The 18,435-nt window shown below is 32.7% G+C and overlaps 1 protein-coding gene across 2 annotated transcripts in view; it reads right to left on the bottom strand.

The window, feature by feature from the left end:
* The window catches only part of PARP8 (poly(ADP-ribose) polymerase family member 8), a 175,302-nt gene that overhangs the window by 19,969 nt on the left and 136,898 nt on the right, over window positions 1-18,435 (bottom strand). For both annotated transcript variants that reach the window (XM_049768368.1, XM_049768367.1), the window contains exons 16-22: window positions 11,117-11,209; window positions 7,494-7,619; window positions 5,855-5,920; window positions 2,914-2,981; window positions 1,921-1,969; window positions 766-878; window positions 187-259 (exon numbers count right to left, since the gene is read on the bottom strand). In XM_049768368.1, the coding sequence (XP_049624325.1) occupies window positions 187-259; window positions 766-878; window positions 1,921-1,969; window positions 2,914-2,981; window positions 5,855-5,920; window positions 7,494-7,619; window positions 11,117-11,209 (588 nt within the window). The remainder of the gene's footprint in view (window positions 1-186; window positions 260-765; window positions 879-1,920; window positions 1,970-2,913; window positions 2,982-5,854; window positions 5,921-7,493; window positions 7,620-11,116; window positions 11,210-18,435) is intronic.

Here is an 18,435-nt window from a genome sequence, read left to right as displayed (position 1 = left end):
TAGGTCTATTAGGTCTGTTTTGTCATTCAGTAAAACGACTTAAGTTTATTAAAAAATGCCACGTAATTTTTAAACCCTACAGTGTCTCTCATTTGGCAAGTGAAAATATTAATACAAAGAAAAATTTAATCAACTGCAAAAATGGGAAAAAAAAAAACCAAAACCTTGTTAAAACATTCTGTTTACCTGTAGTCTTGTATTAGAAGCAACAACCAGACCATTCCTCAGAATAGAATGCCAATTCTCAATATGTGAACCACTGAAAAACAGAGGCAGAAGAGGAAGTTTACTCAACCAAAACTCAATCAAGTTTCAAACTGGCCATGATATGAAGTGAAAGTTGAATTTTCTCAAGAATAATTTACTGGCGATTTGATCTATCAAACCCAGCTTCTCTCTTGAACAGTATTCCCTGTTCTTACCTCAAGTTTTTTTTTGAATTGCTCAATAAAAACTATATTACTTTACTAAATAAATATAAAATATAATTTAGTGGTCTATTTGGTGTTAAAAATAACTATTGGGGTTGGGAGGCAGCTCAATACACAGATGGACATGCTTTTGCAATTGGGAACCCCAAATTAAATCCTTGGCACTGTATAGTCACTAAATACTGAGCTGGAAGTAGCTCCTAGTTGTACTAGCTTTGTCCCAAAAACCAAAGGAGAAAAAACCTACAATAATTAAAGGAGAAATTGTCCCTTCTTACACACTTTTAGAAGTCTGAAAGAAGGAATACAGCCCCATTCATAGTGTCATACTCACTGAAATGCGAAAGTGCTTCCAAAGAGTCTTTTAGCAGCTCTAAAATTGGATTCTTTGGCTGGTGGACTGCTGAGGAGGAGGAACTGATGTGGGGTATGCATAAACTTCAATTGCTGCCATTTTAAATAATAAAAATTAAAACATGTCAAATTTAACATACACAATTTTGGCAAATTCAAATTTCACAAGACTGTATTATCTACATTCAAATCATAAAATAAAATTAAGCTAATAACATAAAAAATATTAATTTCAAAAAAGACTGAATAAATCACATGGTATTGCTGATATGAAGATTAATTCTCTAAGCTAATGAAAAGAAATAGCAGACAATTCAAAGTCATTTATATTTAGCTTTGGAATAGTTCAAGCAGAGCTGTCTTCCTAATTACGTTTCTTATTAAGACTTTTATTATTGAATTCCCTAAGTATACACCAGCTATTCAACTGGATACATATTCTGAGTTTGCTAAGCAGAAAAGAAAAGTTAGTTCAAGATGTAAAAGTTGTTATTAGGTCTTATTTGCATATATTTTTAAAGGTTGAGATTGTCTATTTTCAAATAAAGCTTTTCCCTTTGTTCACTGAAATGCTTAAAACAGAGCTTTTGGGAATGGATCCATCTCAAAATATTCTAATTGTTAAGCTCTCACCTAGGAGTAAACATTTATAGGCCAAAACCACACAATTAAAGAGATTCCTAGTTGAGAAAACCATTCTTCTCTAGTAACAATAAAAATTAATGCAATTACACTTTTATTTATTTTGTTAGCATATTTGGCAATCAGAAACATAAACCTGAAGGTGATGTCGTCTCTGATCTAGAAAACTGAGGCTCTGCCAACATGAAATGGAAAATAATAAAAAGCACTTTACATTTTCTGATTAATCTCTCAGTGATATTTTATTGCTTGTCGACTAGTTAAATTATCTTGTATAGACTTGTATTTACTTCAAAGGTCAAGGCATCAGGTTGAATTTGATATCCTAAAAAAGCTTGGGGTTGGTGTACATATGGTCATTTCAAACATAAGAATCAGTCATAAATAAAATAAATTCAATTTCCTGGAGAGACATCCTGTCAGGCTCATCTTTCCTCGCTAATATTATAGTACTCTTCCTTTCTCTGAATGTTTATGTGAGAAAACTACTTACCCTGTTAACTGGCAGTTTCACAATGTGTGACCTATTACTTGAAATAACCCTGAAAATAATTAAAATAATCCATCAGATGCAAATATATGGCCAGATAAAGATTGTCCTCTTAGTTGGAAAGATTTGAAACTTACTTTTTCTGTGGCAAAACAAAGCCAAGTAATAATCTACTTAATTACAACATTTTGCTTGCTTCCTAAAACAGTTTGGAGAATTCATGTAACAAAAGGTTTATTATTTTAATCAAAGAAGATGCAAAGAAGTCATCTTATAAACCTATTAATATATAATTTTATATATTTATATATATTTATATATATGATTATTTTTGGATATACTTTCAAGTAATTACAAAGTATAAAGATTATAAAGTTAGATTCATCTGATCCTCCCTATACTATTAAAGAAGGAATAATTTTATGAAGAAAAATTTTTCATTAGATATTTGAAGATTTCTTTGCAAACCAAGTAAGAGAGGGTATATGACTTGAAGCACTAATTGCAGCAAGATAAACTCTCAAACTATCTCTTTAAGCATTAGTCTACCTGTACTGCTAAGTCCTATTATACATCCTTCGTTAGTCTTATTCTGAAACAATATTATTGCAGCCATCAAAGAGTTCATCAAATTTTTACTTTGCATGTGAAGGGAGTACATTATATTCTCTTTTAGAGAGATTTTATCACTTAGTTCTCAGTGAACTAGAAAATTAAATGAACCAAAACTACTTCCTCATATAATAGAGTAAATCACACGTTTTAAGACTACAAATTGCTGTCAAGTAGAATGCATGCTTGTACAGTGCATGTGAAAACATTTCCTCTCCTATAATGTACACATTTTAATTAAAGTGAGAGTCATTAAGAACTCATGGATTGTAAAATCACCAGGCCTTATGGGCTTACAGTAGAGTAGACCATTCCCTCCTCCCCCCAAAAACAGGAAGCAAAAACAAAAGCTTCTTTCATTAAGAGGAAAACTAAAATTTATACCATTGTAGTAAAGGATGAGCAAGAGGGTCTTGTTTATCCATCTGCTTCTTGATTTCCAGATACGGTGCCTGAAAAAGTCATTACACTTCTTTATTTTTCCTTGAAAAAATTTTTCATAAGAAAAATAGGTTGAATTAGCTATGCCTGATTTAGCTGAACCACAAATGTGTGGCCTTGACATAGTGAGAACAATTTCCCTAATTATTTTCCTCCACAATGGTGCAAACTCAGATGCCTTAGGCACAGAGGACTTGCCCTAATATTTTGCTTACAGATTTTCACCATTTTCACTCGGCCTCCAAATATGAGGCCCGGTACCTGATGGTGATCTCATACTTGTACTGAGTATTCTGTTCAAGAAATCCAATGATGCTAAACGGTACATTATACTAACTCACAGCACCTAAGCTAACTAATTTAGTAATAATGCCACTTAGCCCCTGACTGGAATTTTCCATTTCCCCACAGACACCTTAGGATCTTTTATGTTACTTTTGGCAGCCCCGTTTCAATTTTCCACAGCTCTCTTTTGTTTCCTCTCTATTCTCACTTTAAAAGTCTCAGACAGTATTTTATCAGGAAATGAAGTCAGCTCATACTGCAGTCTCTTTCCCCTGCTGCAGTCTTTGTAAAAAAAAACTTGCCTTTCATTCTTAACTTGTAATAATGAAAATGTATGCATATACATGAAGTTTTTGTCTTCTGAGTAGATACTTACATGAGAAACTGAACAAAACTTAAATAAGATCAGACATTTTCAAAGTATTTAATGGAATTTACTTAGTCAATGAATGTGTTCACAGAACAAAGGGAAAGCTGTCTATGGGTCTCCCTACCTGAAACTGCAATCTAGAAAATGGGACAATATAGTCTTGTATTTACTTGGAAAGGTTTAAAAAGTAATTTGAAGGAAAAAATACAACAAGCTCTTCATAAAGCACACATGTAAAAGGAAGTGAAATTTCTATTTACTACCTGAAAAAAACTGAGGCATCCATTAAACAGTTAAGGAACTTGCCCAACATTGCAGATCTTATCATCAATAAACTAGTTATTCAACATGAACCTATAACTTTCTAAGCTGACATTTAATCATCTCCATTGCCGCCGATTAAAATAGCTTACACATGACCCAGAATAAAAACAGCATTTTGAGGGCAGAAAAGTCATATCGGAATCAGTTTGTGGCTATATTTAATCCCAAGAATGATGTAGGCCTAGGGTGGAGTGTACATACCCATACCAGTCTTTTTCATACCAAATGTGCTTACTGAATTTTGTGTAAGATACAGCATTTTTGTTCTGTAATTGTAAATATAAAAGAAAATTTGTTTTGGGGCTAAAGAGATAGCATGATGTAAGGCGTTTGCCTTGCATGCAGAAGGATGGTGGTTCAAATCCTGTCATCCCACATGGTCCGCCGGGCCTGCCAGGAGTGATTTCTGAGTGTAGAGCCAAGAGTAACCCCTGAACACTGCCAGGTGTGACCCAAAACCAAAACCAAAAAAAAAGAAAATGAAAGAAAAAAGAAAAAATATGTTCTATTATTTTTCTTTTACAAATAAAATTACTTATTTTAAAAATAATTCAAATAGGGGCCAGAGTGCTGACACAGTGGTAGGGCATTTGCCTTGCACACGGTTGACATAGACGGACCACGCAGTTCGATCTCCCGTTGTCCCATATAGTTCCCCAAACCAAGAGCGATTTCTGAGTGCATAGCCAAGATTAACCCCTGAGCATCACCAGTTGTGGCCCAAAAAACAACAACAACAACAACAACAACAACAAAAAGGATTCAGATAATACAGATTGGTAGGGCACAGAAAAATAGCTTGGAAAAGGTGATGACTTAAACCAATGCTCCAACTTGTGAATGACTACATCTCCTTTACTAATGGTTGACATTGCATAAATAAATAAAAGAATGAGTTAATGACTACATGAATAAAGAGCTGTGCAAAGAATCAAAAAGTAATTTTGGAAATGTAAAATAAACTCTGAGAGCACATTTTCATAGACAGTAGTGATGATGTCTGAGGATGAAGAGGCACAAGCTTTGGGGCTCCCAAACAAGAGGAATCCATTTTTCTTTCCCCAGTGAAAGGAAATGATCAGAATAATGCTCATTGCAAGGTTGCAAGGGTCTCTGGGGGCATTGCAAGCCTTAAATCTACAATATTCCAACTGAACCTATAATTATTGTGCTGTTGTCAATTATGGATTATTAATTTTGACTTAGGATGAATTTTAAACCTCTCTTCAAATCTTTCTAACTAAAATGGCCTCAATAATTCAATAGTATGTGCTTTTCCAAATGCTGGCCCGCAGCCCAGATACATTAGATTTTCATCATAAACCCTGATCCTTGCTCATCAAACTTTTCCACCAAAACCTCACTAATGGCCCCAAATATAAACTTATGCCCTTCAGAAGTTTCATATATTTTACAAAGCTGCTTATAGATTCTCTGTTTTTTAAAATGTATTATTCTGTATTATTTACGTATGGCTTTTAATTGATAAAACATTTAACAAATTATTTGAATTCAAAACCGTATATTATTTGAATTATTGAAAACCGTAAATTATTTGAATTCAAAAACCGTATGAAAGTCTAGGAAGGTGGTAGCATATTTCACCTCTAACTTAAATAAAGTTATTATAGCTCCAGGTACTCAAACTCTTGTTCAAGCAAGAACAGAGGACTATAATTATGCAAGTTCCAAAAGTCACAATCATAGCATGTTATTTCATTGATGTAATTTCATTAAAACATTCTAGACTGTGGCACAATTTTAATTTTTTTATGATTTTAATTATAAGCATTATGAAAATCTACATTTTAAATCAGTCAATATTTCAATATAATTCTTCGCTCAGACAGCTTTCAAAATACGAATTTACTCAAGCAAAACTGAACCACAAGATGATATACTTACTTGTGTCATTTCTCTAATAGAAGTTATGCTATCCAGTGCTTTCATTACTCTATCATAGTTCTTCTTCTGTTTTAATGAGAGGGGAAAAACAGTATTCAAAACGTGCTTCTGCAAAAATGCACATCACTGGCAAATATATTATTTCTGTATGCGAATTTTCCATCAAGAGAAATTTGAAAGCAATGACTGCACTCTGTACATAACAGTAAAGATTTTAATAAGATGGCTCAAGGACATAGGATTTATAACTGAGTCATAAGAAGAAAAATGGAAGACAATTGTAGCCATAATACAAGAACATAAAATCATGTGCTGTGTAAGAATAAAAACGGAATCAGAAAAGATTATTGTGTTCTTGAATCCAATGTTCATCATTAAAAATATAAGTCAAGAGAAAGTAAGCACAACATTAAAAAACTAAAAAATTCACTTTTATAATATAAATATATACTAATTACTGCAATTCCTCTAATTTTCTTTTGATTTGGGCCAAAGAGATAAGATAATAAAGAAGTTAACTCACTTGCCCTGCATGTAGCTCATGTGATACAAGCCTTGGTATCGCAAATGGTGTCTTTAAACAATAGTTGGATGTGACCCAAACCCTAGTCCCCCTAAAAAAATTCTTGTCTTGAAGCATAATTTTTGTCTAAAAAATATGACAACACAATTAAGATTGATACTTTATTTTAATCATAATCTAAATATGTGCAATGTCAGTACTAATGAATAAAGGAAAGTTTTCTATGGAATTTTGTATACTATTGTTGTAAAATGATTTCAAGATCCAGATTCATAGTACATTGTGCAGGGCATTGCCTTGCAAGTGGCTATCCCAAGTTTGATTCCTGGCATCCTATCTGGTCACCCGAGTACTGCCAAAAGTAGTTTCTCAGTAAAGAGCCAGATGTAAATCCTGAGCATTGCCAGGTGTGGCTCAAAACTCAAGAGACATAAATAAATACATATTAAATATATGAGTAAAATTATTTCAAGATGAACAGTAATAAAAAAGGGAATTTTAGTTTTCATTCAATTAGACAGTATTTTTAATTTTAGAAGATTCTGCCTGATCTCTACACATATTTATAAAATTGTTTTTCAAGAAATGTTAGTTTATAAAGTAATATGAATTCAGCTTTTAGTAACATTTAGATAATGGAGGGAGAAGGAGAAGGAGAGGGAAAAGTACAACAGAAGAAAAAATATGTCTTTAAATTATTTAGACTAAAAATTAAAATGAGGTTAATAAGTCAGAATCTAAAAATGTACAAAACATTAAAATAACCATATAAATCACTACTATAAATTTACAGAAAATTAACAAATTGTAATAATTTACCACCTTCTTTTGTAATAGGATTTGTAATGATGAGAGTTTGAGGTCTAGTTTCCTGAAAAAGGAATGCAGAAAATGACTTCAAAGGAGGAGGCAAAAAATAGGTGATAGACAAAGGAAAGTAAACCAAATTTATGGAAAAAGAATCCTGTTTCCTAAGAAAACACAAAAAGTCCAGGGCCAATCAGGATGCCCTTGCTGAAATGTCTAAAATGACAGTAAGAGGATCAGTCACATTCAAATCTAAGGTACAGTTAGAGAAAATGTTAGTGTAGTATTTTAGGTGGGATCACTACTTACCCTCGGATTGAAGGCCAGCATCTGAGGATCATTAGGATCTACCACAGAAGGGTATGGCTCAAAAATGACAACTTTTCTAGGAGATTCCAATGCAGATCTACACATTGATACTAGTAGGTCTACCACCTTAATAGACAAACACAAAATACAACCTTAATATCTTATAGGTTTTATCAAGCATTCTACTATTGATTCTTCCTCTCATGACAGCACCAAACAGGCAGAACTGCTAGCAAGCTCTCAAATCTATAACGTGGTGCTTAAGCTTTAGTGACAAAACGAGACCACTAATTTAAAATATTCCAATCACTCACATTCTAATATAGCATCTTTTTGTTACATACACATATATGTTAGCATTGATCTAGGCCCTGTGGTGAGACAATGGAAAGATGAAACTCCATTCCTATAGAACTTACATTCTAATGAGAAATGCATAACAAAAATTAAAATAAGTTGAACAAAAGCATGCTGAAAAGCACTTTAGAGTATTGGTGTGTCTATAAAAATGACATGTAAGGGACAGAGAGATAGTTCATGCTGTAGGATGCTAGCCTTGCACACAGCTGACCTTGGTTCAATCCCTGGCACCTCATATGGTGACACAAGCAACATCAGGAATGAATCCTGATTAAAAAAATGTGGAATAAGCTCTGAGCACTGCTAAAATAGCCAAAAATATTCCCAATAATATTATATAAAATTTTAAAAAGCATGTTTTAATTTAAGCAATTTTAAGCAGAGATGCAGCAGAAAAGAATACTGTTTTACAGAAGCAAGGGAGAATAATAATATTTTACTAGAGATCTGAATGGTGGAAAGGAGAGTGTGTTTGTTTGAGAAGAAAACATTTTAGGTAAAAAAGACAATCTATACAGGATTATGAGTCTGCCATACAATGAGAACAGAAAATCTCTCGACATCATCTTTACTCTGTTCCCCTTAGCAATTAGTCTTTCATGACCTGTTATTTAGAATTAGAAGGACTTTATGTTCTACGATTCTCTGACACAACTTAGTCATAGGCAACAAAAATGTAAGCAGTTTAACAGTCTACTTTCCCACTCCTGTGGCTTCTAAGCAAATGAAAAAAAAATAAATAAACTGAAAAACATTTACACGAATACAGAGCACTAGAATATAGTACTAACTGTAGAAAGACCAGGTCTTCATAGGAATAAAGCCAGCTGAACTGAATTTTATAAAAATTTCCTTCTAGAAAACATTAAACAGATGTGAAAATATATAGTTAGAATAGGACAGTTTTATTTTTTGCTTCTATAACTCTAATCTTTTGATCCCAGGGACAAAGAGTATCATCTTAAACATGTATCTTAATCCAGATACAGTTATCTGATCTCCCAGTGAAGAAAATCTCTGGGCTTGAAGACAGACAGTACCTTGTAAATGCTTAAACTCAGTTTTGCTTCTTGGTATCCAGCAGTACCCCAAAAGCACTTCTGGATGTAGTCTTGGAAGACCAAGCGCCACTGGGTATGGTTCCAGAGGTGGCCCTTGTTATTCCCAGTCATTGTAGGACCCATGCGGGACCTCATACTTAGGTTCAAGTATTTGAATGTCCCAGTTGGCCAAAAATCAGTGAGAGTGTCCCCAAACCCTTCTCAAAAGAAAAACACAATAGAATTATTGAAAAAGAATTAGGAGTAGATAAAATAACATTTTATGAAACTGAGGGGTGGAGATACAATTTCAAAAGCTCTTTTAAAATTAGAGCTGAAAAGATAGTATAGTGGGTAAGTAGGTAAGGCCTTTTATGCAGCCAATCTAGATTCAATCTCCAACACCCTATACGGTCCTTAAGTCCTGCCAGTTGTGATTACTGAACACAAAGCCATGAGTAATGCCTGGACTCAGCTGGGTGTAGACCAACACAAATAAAAAAATAATTATGAATCAAATTTAATTAAAACACCCAATCTTCTCTTACAGGTTAAATGTTCCTCCACCTAATGAAAAAGGCAGTGATCTATAAATGATATTGAACAAACTGAATATCTACAAACAAAAGAAAGAAGCCACACAATAGCACAAAACGAAATTTAATTCTCCCTTTGCATTTCACTTTCCTAATCATATACTTCTTTTAATTTCTTTAAATAAACAATTTATCTCACTGAAAAAATTATTATATGTTCTACATATCTAACGAACCAGTACAGAAAAAACATATAACAGTTGTCAGAGTGCCTAAAAAGAGCTGTTTAATGAGTATAGTTGTTTTGAATATAGAATTAACACTTCATATTTATCCTCTCAATTTAAGTTTTATATAATTATATTTGTAACAAAATAGTTTTTCATTCAACTAATAATGGTCAATTTGACAATTTAAGAAGTATATATGGACTCAAATCTATTGATTTATTTGAGTAATTATAGTAGTAGTAAATGTACATAAACCTGAAGCAAAACATAATGACTGGATAATTAACCCTTATCAAATTTGCATGTATTGTATTGAATAAGAGCTTTTCAATTATTTTATATTATTTTTATAGAGTCACAATGAGTTACCAAGTTATTCACGATATACTTCCAGGTATGCAATGTCCCAACACTAATTCCTTCACTATCTCCACTTTACTCCAGCACTCTCCTAGGATTCCCTCTTCCCCACCAACTTGCCTCTATGCCAGACACCTTTTCTTTTTTCTTTAGGCACATGGTTTTCAATATTGTTACTGATATAATCTCATTCATAACACTTAATCATCATTTAGCACCTGTCCTCTCCAAGTGACCACATCCCTCCATCTTTGTACTTCCCCTAACTGTACTCCCCCCAAATGGAAAGTTTCCTACTGAAGGCCAGTTCTCATGTTCTTCATTTCTATTATTTATATTTTTGTTATTTCCTACTGTGGTTCTTTAAATCCTGCATATGAGAAATTTTATTTTTAAGTCCTTTAGGGATAATCCAACATTCTATTCCTTGACATTACGCTTGTTGAAATATAGAATAATATAAATGCTGTTATATAAGATAGGTTTAGACTCCATTAATTATTTTCCTTATTTTATATGCTTTTTTTTTCAGAAGTAAAAAGAAAATCAAGTGAAATTTTGATAAACTTGCATAAAGTAATATATTGGGTATCCTTAAAACTTATATTTTCCATTTCACAAATGTACTGCTTCTCTTCTATCAAGTTGTTTGTTTTTGTATATTTCTAAGCCATAAACAGTGCTATTATAAAACTGAATGCTTCACTTCTATTATAGTTTCTCCCATCATCTTTTCACTATGTTTCAAAAATAAATTGCTTCCATTTTATGGCAGTATGACTTTACAAATAAATTTTACATAATAAGTGTGAGAGACTTTCACTTTCTCAAATTTACCATATAAAAAAAAGAATAACAATCACTTTCAAATAATACAAAATTGGATTATTTTATCCCATTGCCAATTGTGAATGACAAAACATATCAGATAAAGGTATTCAAATTTAATTTCTGTACAAAACATACCAACTGTCATCTTACATTTTAATCTAATAACGGACTCATAAAATTCTCTCAAAAGCACAACCACGTGACTATCACTATTGGATCAGAATAAAATTTTCAAATCAAAATAAAGAATTGACAGTGCTAACTACCTGAGCTCCAGTTGCTATTTCATCAGCAGCTTCATTCATTACTCCCAGGGTTTGAAAAGCAAATACACAAAGCTCTCTTTCACATACTGTAGGCTACAAAAGAAAATATAGTTAATAACAATATATTAAAAAACGCAATTCCTAAATAAAATTATTATGTGCCATTTGTAAGAATTAAATAATCATAGCTTCTTGTAAATTTGGGTGGCAAATAATCAATGATAATTTACTGATACCTAATAAAAATAGTATAAATTTATTTCAGTTCATTTTAGGCATGCAGAATGATTTAGTAATAAATGAAAGTATTCCAAAATTGGACATCCATTTCTCCTAATTTAAAAAGGACATTCTAAAGAAGTTACTATACTAAAAAATTAGGTTAAACCCAAAACTGTGGAAAACAAATATACAAAGGAGAATTGCACACACTGCTCCCTAGGTACTTTTCTTTGGAAAAAATATGCATGACTCTGCTTACCTGCTACCCAGGTTTTGAAAGATTGGTTTTGTTGAAAAGACTTTTGACTTCAATAACCTCCTGAAGTCTACAGCACTGAAATATCCACTTTGCAATTGCTTTGGAAGAAATCTCATCTTTCAAATCTAATATAATGTCATCTGTTTGATTTATCATATCTTCCAAGTTCCACTGCATTAGGAAACTGATGAAGCCTAACAGGATGCAATCCATGGTGTTGCAAGGCAGACAACAGGCATTTATAAGTGCCAATATTCCTATACTCAGTCATTTCAAGGCATGACTTGGGCTACTGCTTAACCAGTAGAGAAAGTATGACCCTATTCTCAACATCTTTTATGTTTGTGGATCTACATGGTGGCTTCGTGGAAGTAAAGCTTGGGCAATCACCAGCATTCTAGTTTACCATCAAATATTTTTTTATATCTTTCTTTAAACAATGTAATTACAAACATGACCATAATTGAGTTTCAGTCTCAAAAAGAACACCTACCCTTCACCAGTGCATTCCCACCTCCAATGTATCCCATCTTCTATTTTTTAGGGAAAAAGTGACCTGATAAATTTCTTTTGAAGATTACATTTCTGAGACATTGAAGAAAAACTACTTATGGGAGGAAATTAATGTGAAGAAGTTTTTCATTCAGACTTCAGCAATAAACACAGTAATATATATTTATTTATAGAGTAGTTTTTTTCTTTTGCGGTTATTACTTTAAGCATATATACTATTATTAATATTCTAGTCTATTTAAATTAATACATGAAATTCATCTGGCAGTACTCAGAGTTTATAACTGGCTCTACACTCAGGTAACTCTCCCAGTGGAACTCTTGAGTCCATATAGGATGGTGAGGAATGAACTTGGGTAGGCCACATGCAAGCTAAGTGGCCCCTACTCACTATACTATTACTCCTGCCACACTTCTAGTTTTATGTATAACTGTGCATTCATTTTTCCCACTAAATTTCCCCCCCACAATGCACTTGGTCTTTTATTCATTACCTACGAGCATGGTAGCATATATTAAATATTATTAGGCATGGTAAAGATAGTACACATCTGTTAATGTTGCTTGCCTTGCATATGGCAGATCCCTATTTAATCACTGTGACATTATGTTTCCCTGAGTACTACCAAGAGTTGTTCTTGAGAACACAGCTTGGGTAAAGCCTGTGAACTCCAGTCTGACCCCTGAAACTCAAATAAATAGGTAAAGAATAAAAACCATTAACTGCACAATTATTATAGTGTGAAACACTATATAAATATTTAGGTATATTGAAACTATGCAAACAAAAATCCAAAAAGATAAACCCTGAATATAACAAATGACCTCAGAAATGGAAGCAAGTAAGAGTTACCCTAAGTTCACTGAGAAAGAAGCAGACACAGAAGGCTGCTCTGTTTTAATAATATGCTTGTTACACAACCATATAATTTTAAATGATGCAAATTATTCAATCTCAAAACCAAAATAGGATAAAACTCATTATGCGTATATATTTAATGGCTATTTTTTAATTTGAACCCTAATTCTCCTTATTTTCTATATGCTTTTATGTAAAAATGTGCTTATGTAAGAGTATTTATATACACATTCCAGGGAATATAACAATAAAAACTACTTTCTCAGCACCAAATTGTTGCTTTAAACTAAATGGAAATGAAAATGCAATATCCCAGGGTACACTAAATTGGAAAGTGCAAATTTTTGTTTTAATATTGAAAACCTTTAAAATGTGTTGAGGAAAAACGCAATATACGATTGGTACATATTTCAATCTACAGATTCCCAAACCCTAAATACTCAAGTGATATTCTGACTTAGATTTTTATTCACCAATTTTTGACCTTTGACTTATCTTAGGAAACAAATGAGTATTTCAATACTCATATTTTTTCAAATTCTCTTTTTATCAAAACTCTTCTTAAGCTCTATTTCATTTGTCCAGTTAAATGGTAAGTCTCTAAATACACAATTGGATTTGACAGTTAATCATTACTTTATAATATATCTACTTTTTTTTTTGGTTTTTCGGGCCACACCTGTTTGATGCTCAGGGTATACTACTGGCTAAGTGCTCAGAAATTGCCCCTGGCTTGGGGGGACAATATGGGACGCTGCGGGATCGAACTGCGGTCCTTTCTTGGCTAGTGCTTGCAAGGCAGACACTTTACCTCTAGCGCCACCTCGCTGGACCCTATATCTACTTTTCTACTGATAATGCTATGTCTCAATTACATTATGACATTTATTGTTTCTTTCTGGTTAGAAACTATTTTTTTTCACACATTTAATTCTGTAAGACTAATTTCTAGGAATATATTGCTACTATAGTCATCTGGAAAATGAAATCTGTACTGTTCATTTTTACTAGAAAGATCAAAAAAGGTATTGAAGATGCTAATAGTTCAATTTTTTTTTTTTTTTTGGTTTTTGGGCCACACCTGGTAACGCTCAGGGGTTACTCCTGGCTATGCGCTCAGAAGTTGCTCCTGGCTTGGGGGACCATATGGGACACCGGGGGATCGAACCGCGGTCCGTCCAAGGCTACTGCAGGCAAGGCAGGCGCACCTTACCTTTAGCGCCACCGCCCGGCCCCTAATAGTTCAATTTTGAGATGAACATTTGCAAACTAATTTTTATCATGTTTATAATTTTATTTTGGAGAAATGTAGTGTGAATACAGGATATTATTAGGAAGATCTCAACTACCTTTAAATAATAAAGAGTAGATGTTTTACTGTTCACAGACATGTCAATTCTATTCAAATATCAGACACAACTTCCCTAAAATAATAAGTAGTCATATGCTGGATTAGCAATCTCTCATCTTCATCCTCTGCCTCCCCAATTTTTTTTTATTATTACAAGTAACCAAGAAAATTCTAGCATCAATTCAAAATAGAGCATACACATTTTAACAATTAGAAGTAGATACGTCAGATAATGTTCATATACTTTAGTATAAGTGTAAATACAACCATGTGTGCATTAATTCCAAGTCTACAATAAAACTATTAGTTGCAATTCATAAAATATCACCTATTAATATTTTTTTAAACTCAAGTAATTAGCTCATGTAATTTAAAGTGAAAAATTAGGGGCGAGTGATAGTATGGAAGTTAGGATATTTGCCTTGCATGTAGCTGACTCAAGCTGAATCCTCTGTATCCCATATGGTCCCCTGAGCACTGCCAGAAGTAATTTTTGAGTACAGAGTCAGGAATAGTAAACCCTGAGCACCACTGAGTGAGGATCCTTAACAGAACAAATAAAAAACTAAATAAAATTATGAAAAGTCTTTGAAATTACACAGTATGTAATATGTGTAATATGCAATCACACTATATATTTGCAAGGTAATATTCACTACAAACTATTTAAAAACATAGGGAAACTATGTATCTTGCAACTTAAGATTTTAGGCTTGAATTATATTTAACTTTAATCAAGGTACTTACACATAAATCAGTAAATCACATTGAAAAATGACATCCTTAATGATGTGAAGGGGACTTGCCTTGCATGAACCCATGGTTTGAACCCAGACACTGCATAATTCCCCTTAGCCCCACCAGGTGTGATACATGAGCACAAAGCTAGAGTTCCCTGATCACCACTGAAAGTGGCTCTAAAACGAAACAAAACAAAACAAAAAGATAGCTTTACATTTTTATTAAATTTTAGTGAAGCAAAGTAGCTTTTATTGAGAGCTACTTAAAGAAGTGTGAGAGGAGAAAAAGAAAAAGATGCATATTCAAAACTAATAAAAACCCTATGGAATATATAGTTGAATACATGAACAATGAGTATATACTTTAAAAATATTAAATATATTTTACTTATTTTATATACTTATATATAAAGTATATATATTATTATATTACTATTTAAGATACCAAAGTTTTTCTGATTTGTTTTCATATTAGATTGAATCACAATAAATGCAAGACCAACTAGGAGTTAGCTTCATTTATCTGAAAAGTATACTTCTTTTGGAACCAAAGGAATAGTACAATAGATAGGTTAGTTGCAATGTATGCAGCAGACCAGGATTGACTCTCAGTCCCCTAAGCATTTCTAGGAGTGATCTCTGAACATACACAAATATGGCTCTTCACCATCCTCTCAAAAAGGTAACTTTTTGTAGTTTACAGAAAACTTTCTAGTCCCTCCAATTCCAGAAAAGGAGAGCATACTTCACTGTTGCAGCATAACCAGAATGTAGCAAAAACAAAATTTGGTACCTAAGGCACAGAGAATACTACAAGAAAATAATGTGTTTCTCATACTTAAATAGGAATATATTATCAGTAATTAAATCACAAAGACTGAATTCCGAACAAAATGTGCACTAAATTTTGGAGTGAAAAGAAGTCAACTCAAGTGTATAAAGCAAGGGTGCCATTATGATAAACTATGGCTTTAGTATATTCAGCCAGAGCTCAAAACCTCTCTTATATCATTCATGAACAGTGTGACGTTGAACAAATTTGTCCTTTCCACAGCTAAAAAGAAAGTATAATCACAAAACATTCCTCACAGGGATGCAATTACTATTACAGTAGAAAAATCCAAATAAATGACTTCAAGTAGTACACGATCACATGTAATGTACTTAAAAGGCAGGTGATATTAACAGCATACTATATCTTTAATATTGGAAATGATATTGCTGGTTAAATCATCAATCAGATAAGAATGATCAAATACATTGACAAAATAAAAATGTACTTCCTAAATGGTATAGGATATGATGCAGATGAAAAAAAACCTCTCCTCTTCTTACAATAGCTACATATTTTCACGCGCCAAATGGAAATAGCAAATATGCACAGATATTTAATAAATTCATCCTGGCTAAAACACTTACACATTTTTATTAATTTAACATGTACTAAATAATTATTTAATCTGCATTTCAAAATAACACTGTCTTCTCTGAAAGAAAACTTCTCTTGCAAAAAGGGATATGTGTGTAATCAATACTGAAATGTTCTGTATATACAAGGACTTCATTAAACATTCCTCTATATGTGCATTTGTGTGTATGTATAAGAAAAAGCGTATGGAATATATTTACATTTATTTGTAGGAAAGTATGGAATTAGCATATTTTTACTTTTTATGCTTCAGTTATTTAAGGCACGCACGTTACCACTGAGCTATATCCCCAAGCACTATGATGTAATGTTGAGATGAGAAAGAATTAGGATCAAAATGTAGTTTCTACTAATACCAGCTGGATGATACTGTATTTATTGAACAAACTGGTTTATCTATTACAATATAAGTTGTTTTACATTCCCCAAAATCCTTCTCATTCATGAGTTATTTTCCAATTAAATAAGCATTATTCAAAATATTGTAATATACTGCCCAATATAAAACAACAAAGATAATTTAAAAAATTCCTCTCCTAAAAAAGTCTTGATATCTCTAATTGCATTTTTCTTATCTAATGCCTAGACAGTCTTTTGTACAATATTAATTAGAATTGGGAAATATATCAAAAAGAATAAGCAGATTAAATATAGTTACATAAGGAAGTGAAGTACTTTGAAATTATTGGAAACAACCAAAACACATGGAAAAAATCTAAGAGATCAAAAATTAAAAATATTCTATGTTCATGGCATCGATGAATTATTTTCCATCATGTGGCAAAGCTTCTCAAATAAATAACAGAACTAATATAAACCCCGTCGAAATTGCAAGCACACTTCTTTGCCAAAATAAGTTGTTCCTGTATTCAATCATAAATGAAAGAAAATACAAAATCAAAATTCAAATAGTGAGGATGGTCTTATAATAAAAAGTTGGAAAACTTTCTTTTCTTTATTTTAAATTTAACATTAAGCAACAATAGTGAAAACAGGAGGGAACACATGGAAGAACATAGCTACAGCAAAATACAAACAAGATGTTTTAGAAATAAATGAACAGGGGCCGGGCGGTGGCGCTGGAGGTAAGGTGCCTGCCTTGCCTGTGCTAGCCTAGGACGGACCGCGGTTCGATCCCCCGGCGTCCCATATGGTCCCCCAAGAAGCCAGGAGCAACTTCTGAGCGCATAGCCAGGAGTAACCCCTGAGCGTCACAGGGTGTTAAAAAAAAAAACAACAAAAAAAAAGAAAGAAATGAACAATAAATCTAGAAGGAATTATATTTTTGTTTTGGGTGTCAAGATAATATTCTTGTCAACAAATTGTACTGAGACAACTATAAAATATACTTGTAAAAGAATTAACTTACACTCAGTAACACACTATAAACAAATTAATTCATAGAAAATCAGTGACTTACATGCAAGATATAGGCTAAAACCATCTTAAGAGTTAAATCGTTGGTACCTTGAATTAGCCAATATCTTACCTGATGAATTTGGATACCACTAACATTTTAAATTATGTGTCTGGAGTGATAGTACATTGGGCAAGGCACTTAGCTTGCATAAAGCCAAGTGACATTTGATCCCCAATACCCGATATAGTCCATGAATCCTGCCAGGAGTGATCCCTGCTTGTACAATCAGGAGTTAACCTGATCACTGCCATGTGTTACCCCAAACACAGAAAAAATTTAAACTGATGTTATCCAGAATGTTACCAAGAAAGTAAAATATGACCTATGAGAGAGAAGATATTTGCAAATAACATGTCTAGTAAAAATCTAACATTCAAAATTTATAGAGAACCCTAGAACTCAACTCATAAAAGAACAAGTCACCCAATTTAAAATTAGAGAAAATTTTTAAATGACATTTCTCTAATAAAGATCTAAAAATGGAAAGTAAGTATGAAGTGAATGTTCATTTGGGTAATATATAAAA

The sequence above is a fragment of the Suncus etruscus genome, chromosome 2 (assembly GCF_024139225.1).
Source record: "Suncus etruscus isolate mSunEtr1 chromosome 2, mSunEtr1.pri.cur, whole genome shotgun sequence".
Taxonomy (NCBI): domain Eukaryota; kingdom Metazoa; phylum Chordata; class Mammalia; order Eulipotyphla; family Soricidae; genus Suncus; species Suncus etruscus.
This window is presented reverse-complemented; position numbering and strand designations above follow the sequence as displayed.